Below are 4,594 nucleotides of genomic sequence, written 5' to 3'. Positions count from 1 at the left end.
CTCGGTCGCCCTCGTGAGCAGAGGTCTGAGCCGAGGCCTCTGCCCCCGGTTTTTACGAGTGAAAAGTATGTATAAAACCATGAGGTGAAGGTGTGAGGTGTCCTGTCACCTGAGCGTAACGCTGTTAGCTGGCGAATATGCCAGGTTCCCCGTGTGGAGGGAATGTGAAGATGTTTGCCACATACAAATGGACTTAGCCCACCTGTGGTGTGGACAGTTGGCCGTTTGCCCTGGACGCACTGCGGTGTTTCCCCACCCAGAGGCCTGCCTTCTCCTGAGCCGCGCAGCACAGCCCCGCTGGCGCTGGCCCTGTGTCCCGGCAAGGACGCTCAAGGAGCCTGCTGTGACCCCAGTGGGGCCACCTGCCTCGGCCCCGGGATGACGGTGGGAGCCCCCTCCGGCGCCCTGCAGGGCCCACCCCACCTGCGGCGGGCGGCGCGTGGGCCTGGGCCCGCTCACCTAGCTGGGTGGTGAACAGCTGGCACGTCTCTGGGTTGCGGACAGTAAAGGCGATGTAGGCGTTGAGCGTCCCCGGGCCCGCCCGGCAGGTGGAGAGCCTCTTCAGGGCACTGACCAGGGAGAGGACGGTTTCCGGGCAGTACAGCACATCTGTGACAGAAGCGCCAGGTCACTGGAGTGGGTGCGCGTGGGGCCCGGGGCTGCGGATGCTCGGGCCAGGGGCGAGCATAGTGCTGAGGGGACCGGCGAGCTTAGCGGGGGATGAGGGACCCGTTTGCCAAACGTCTCTGCTCAAGGACACCAGGGCGTGAACTGAGGACACGGGGACCTACTGGTCACAAGTTGGCCAAGTGACACACAGTGACGGCAGACATGGAGCAGGCAGAGGTGGGACTCGGGCTCCTTTCCTACTCCGCCCAGCCTTGGCCTGACCACAGCCTGGTCCGGGGTGGCCCCGACATGCACAGGAATCGGGACGTGCCACGCCTGGGGCCCCGGAAATGCCAGGTTGCACGGCCATCTCTGCCCCACGTCTGAGACTGGGGTGGCCTATTGGGCACTTGGGGGTGAATGGGCAGGTGTGGCGGGGCTGGGGCAGGTGCCTGGTTCTGGCCATGTCCCTTCGGTTCTGGTGGCCCTCAGGCTGCCAAAGAGGGACACAAAGCCTGTCCACTCAGCTGTGGCATGACACCCTCTAGCAGGAGCCCACACCCTGCCCTGCCCGCAGCACCTGCCGCGATGACCACGTCTGGCTGGAAGGCAGCGAGCTCAGGGCCCGTCACAACGTCCCAGTCCAGCTGGGCGACTGTCACCCTGGGGCTCTCTGGGTGTCCTGGGTGCTGCGCAGGGGTGGTGACATCTGGTTCCAACGAGAGGCCATTGAGAAGGACGTTCCCTCGGAGCTGCTCGAGGACACGGCTGTGACAGTCACTGAAGATGTAGGCTCGGGGACGGCACGTCTTGCAAATGGCCAGGCCTGTGAGGCCCGTCCCACTGCCCAGCTCCAAGACAGTCCTGGTGTGAGAATGGGACCTGTGTCCGTGACTGCGAGGCAAGCCCCTCCCCTGCGGTGCCCTGACCTCTCAGGTCACCTGTGGGCGAAGGCTGCCGGGTTTTCCATGGCCCATTCTGCCAGGTAGAGAGCAGCATTCCACGTGACCAGACCGGTCGTGCCATGGGACACAATGGCCGTGCTCTCCGAGAGGGTGACCGAGTCCCCAGAAGGCTGGACAGAGACAGGGAGAATTCAGAATTAATTCAGTTTAAAAAATCCGAGCAGGTGGACAGCTAAACACAACCTGTGCTGGGGAATACTACACAGCGACAAACAGGAGCGACCCAGTGGCCACGCCCAGTCTAGATGGACCCAAGGGTGTTATGTTGAGCAAAAAGCCACCCTCAGAAGGCCCATCTGGCCCGCACCATCAGCACAAGAGCAAGTGGCACAGCCAGCTGGGCGGCGAGGATGTGGGGCGGGGTGGTGTGAGCACAGCGTGGGGCCTGGGGGTGCGCTTTGTGGGGGGGCAGGTAGTTCCGCCTCAACTGGGGAGCTGCCTGTGCAGGTGCATGTGTGATAAATGATGTGGAACCTCACGCTCTGGCCACCGCCGGCTCGGCTGTTTCCTTCAGGGCTCTGGGAAAAGGACCGGGGGCCTCTTGGTTCTACCTCAGCAGCTTCCTGTGATGTTGCCGTTGTCAACGACCACCAAACGTCACAACTCTTGGGGACCCTTGCTTGGCGCGCAACATCACACGGCGCCTCCCTGGCTCAGCCTGATGTCTGGGCGGGGCTGGGGCTGCTGGTGGGGTGCTCGGGCGATGCAGCCCAGAAGCGCGCTCTGGGCCCCAGGGCTGCTGAGACAGCACCGGCAGGCAAGCCCTGGGGTGGGGGCTCTGGGCTCCCGTGTGTGTTCATCCACACACTTCCTGAGCACCCAGGGGGGCTGGGGTCCAGCCGCCACCAGGTGACCCTAGGAAGGGTGGGAGGGGGACAGGCCAGAGTGAACGCACGAGGTAGCCACTGCCCAGACCCTCAAACCTCGAGATGCCGTCTAATAAAACACTGGACCTCTCAGACCCGCTGTGACCATCTAAGAGAAAAGGCGCGTGACGCAGAGGGGCAGAGTCCGGCCCACAGGCTTTGCCACTGCCAAAGAGGCCAGAGCGGCGTTCGGCAGACTGGAGGTGGGAAGTGGGGCCGGGGCGCCAGCGTCGGCGGCTCTGGCAGAACTCAGGGACGGTCTTATTTAAGAACCTTCCCGAGGTGCACACAGCGAGCTGGCTGCAGAGATGTCTCACGCCCTCTGCCGCCCTGGACCAGCTGAGCGTCTGCTTTCGCTGGCCACCGTGTTCCATCTTCTTGTAAGAGGGGAAACGCAAACAAGAGACCCCAGGCCCTCTGGCTGTGGAGAGCAGACTGGACCTTGGGGGTGCGGAGGCGGAAGAGCAGACGGGCCCAGGGACGTGTGTCCAGGTGGGCGGTGGCACAGGCCCCCGCTCGGCATTTCTGGGGGTCGGAGGCCCAGGTCCCTGCTCACAGCCAGTGTGCACCCTGCTCTCAGCCTGGCCAGCACAGGCGCTCCCGCCTGCGGCACACATGAGGGGCCCTGTCAGGCCTGAGGGCCTCGCTACCGAGACAGGGCCGGGCTGTGCGCGCATGGGCCCGTCTTACCAGCAGGTAGCTGCGGTGGCCCTGGTCGGTGTCTTCAGCCCTCAGGCCCTCGGCCAACGCCTCGTACAGCTCGTCCAGTGGCTCTGCGGAGACAGCCTCGTGCTGCAGGGTAGAGTGGGGACTTGGCCAGGGCTGGCTGACGCCGAAGGGCCCCGGCATCCCAGCAGCTCACTGCTGGGGCCCGCGGCGGGGCGACGCGCTGTGCCAGGGCGCCAGAGACGTGCAGGGCAAATGGGGCTTTGAGGTGGCCCAGGCATGGGGCCGGGGCACCCAGGTGGGGCCCACCAGAGTAGCCCCCTCTTGGAGGCGTGGGGGGCTGCTGCACGTGCCGGGCTGGGGAGAGCTGGGGGTTGAGGGAAGCAGGAACTGCTCCATGTGGGGTGGGGGGGCCTGTCCAGGAAGGTCTGCAACTGTCCACTGAGGAATGGCCTCTGTGAAGTGAGCAGCGCATCTGGGCGTATCCTTAGAACACGCTGTGCACGGGCAGGGAGAGGCCAGACCGCCAGGAGATTCCCTGGGGGAGACAAGGGGAACCCGTTGCAAAAGTACTGCAAGTGCCCCAGGGGGACTGTGTGGCCTCTGGACACGGGCAACGGCAGGAGGCAGTCACTCCCTGGCCTGCAGGCCAGGACGACGCTGGGTTTTGGCGCTGGGGCTGCTGGGGACTGGGTGCTGCCTTGGGCTGTGACAGAGGAGCTGCAGCGCTGCTGGGAGCCCTGGAGGCGGAGGGAGTCAGGCCCCTCTGCAGGCTCACGGGGAGCCTCTGCCATAGGGGTTTGTGGGGCAGGCAAAGAGCCCAGAAAGGACCCAGGATCCCGGAGGGGAATGGCTTCCGATGGGCAGTGCCCGCCACTGACCTTTCTGATGAGCTCCGAGAGAAAGCCCTGGGCGTACCTCACCGACGGCGGGTGCTTCACGCACAGAGGATGCTTCACCGTCTGTGACAGGGACAGTGAGCTCAGTGCGAGACTGCCGAGGTGTCCGCGGGGCAAACTGGTCACTGTCCCGCAGCAAGCCCTCCCCACTGGGGCTGCCCCGAGGGCAGATGCTCCTGTCATCCTCCACGGAAACTGACTCCCGGGATGGCCTTGCTGGGTAGGGGCTACCACCTCCCTGGATTGGTACGAAAATGTGCCCTAGGCAGTGTCTTCCCTGGGGGAGGGTCCACAGCTTTGGACCGAGAAGGTTCACGGACCATAAGATGGTTAAGACAGATGATACAAAATGACAGGCGTGAGTCCCAGTGGCCAGGGCGTGGTGGGGTGCAGGCAGGACAGGCTCTGGGGTGGCCGCTCTGCATGCCCCCACGGTGCCCCAGGACCCCACCTCCGGGAAGACAGACTGCTCTACCTGACTGCCGACAACTAGAGACAGGCTGGGAGACTCGGCCTCAGTGTTCCTCACGGATGAAGAAAGGCTCCGCGCAGATCCCACTGTGACAGGCCCCACAGTGCCGCCTCCCTG

The 4,594-nt window shown here is 64.6% G+C and overlaps 1 protein-coding gene across 2 annotated transcripts in view; it reads right to left on the bottom strand.

Annotated features, from left to right (window-relative positions):
* The window catches only part of EEF2KMT (eukaryotic elongation factor 2 lysine methyltransferase), a 7,052-nt gene that overhangs the window by 612 nt on the left and 1,846 nt on the right, over positions 1–4,594 (bottom strand). Inside the window, exons 2-7 of one of the 2 annotated variants that reach the window (XM_012731987.1) lie at positions 4,473–4,476; positions 3,988–4,130; positions 3,131–3,232; positions 1,551–1,684; positions 1,190–1,473; positions 460–609 (exon numbers count right to left, since the gene is read on the bottom strand). In XM_012731987.1, coding sequence (XP_012587441.1) covers positions 460–609; positions 1,190–1,473; positions 1,551–1,684; positions 3,131–3,232; positions 3,988–4,130; positions 4,473–4,476 — 817 coding nt within the window. Of the gene's footprint in view, positions 1–6; positions 610–1,189; positions 1,474–1,550; positions 1,685–3,130; positions 3,233–3,987; positions 4,541–4,594 lie in introns of those variants that run through there. The other variant, XM_012731986.1, reaches the window with a different exon arrangement.

The sequence above is a fragment of the Condylura cristata genome, unplaced genomic scaffold, assembly GCF_000260355.1.
Source record: "Condylura cristata isolate star-nosed mole 26May11 unplaced genomic scaffold, ConCri1.0 scaffold00032, whole genome shotgun sequence".
Lineage (NCBI taxonomy): Eukaryota > Metazoa > Chordata > Mammalia > Eulipotyphla > Talpidae > Condylura > Condylura cristata.
This window is presented reverse-complemented; position numbering and strand designations above follow the sequence as displayed.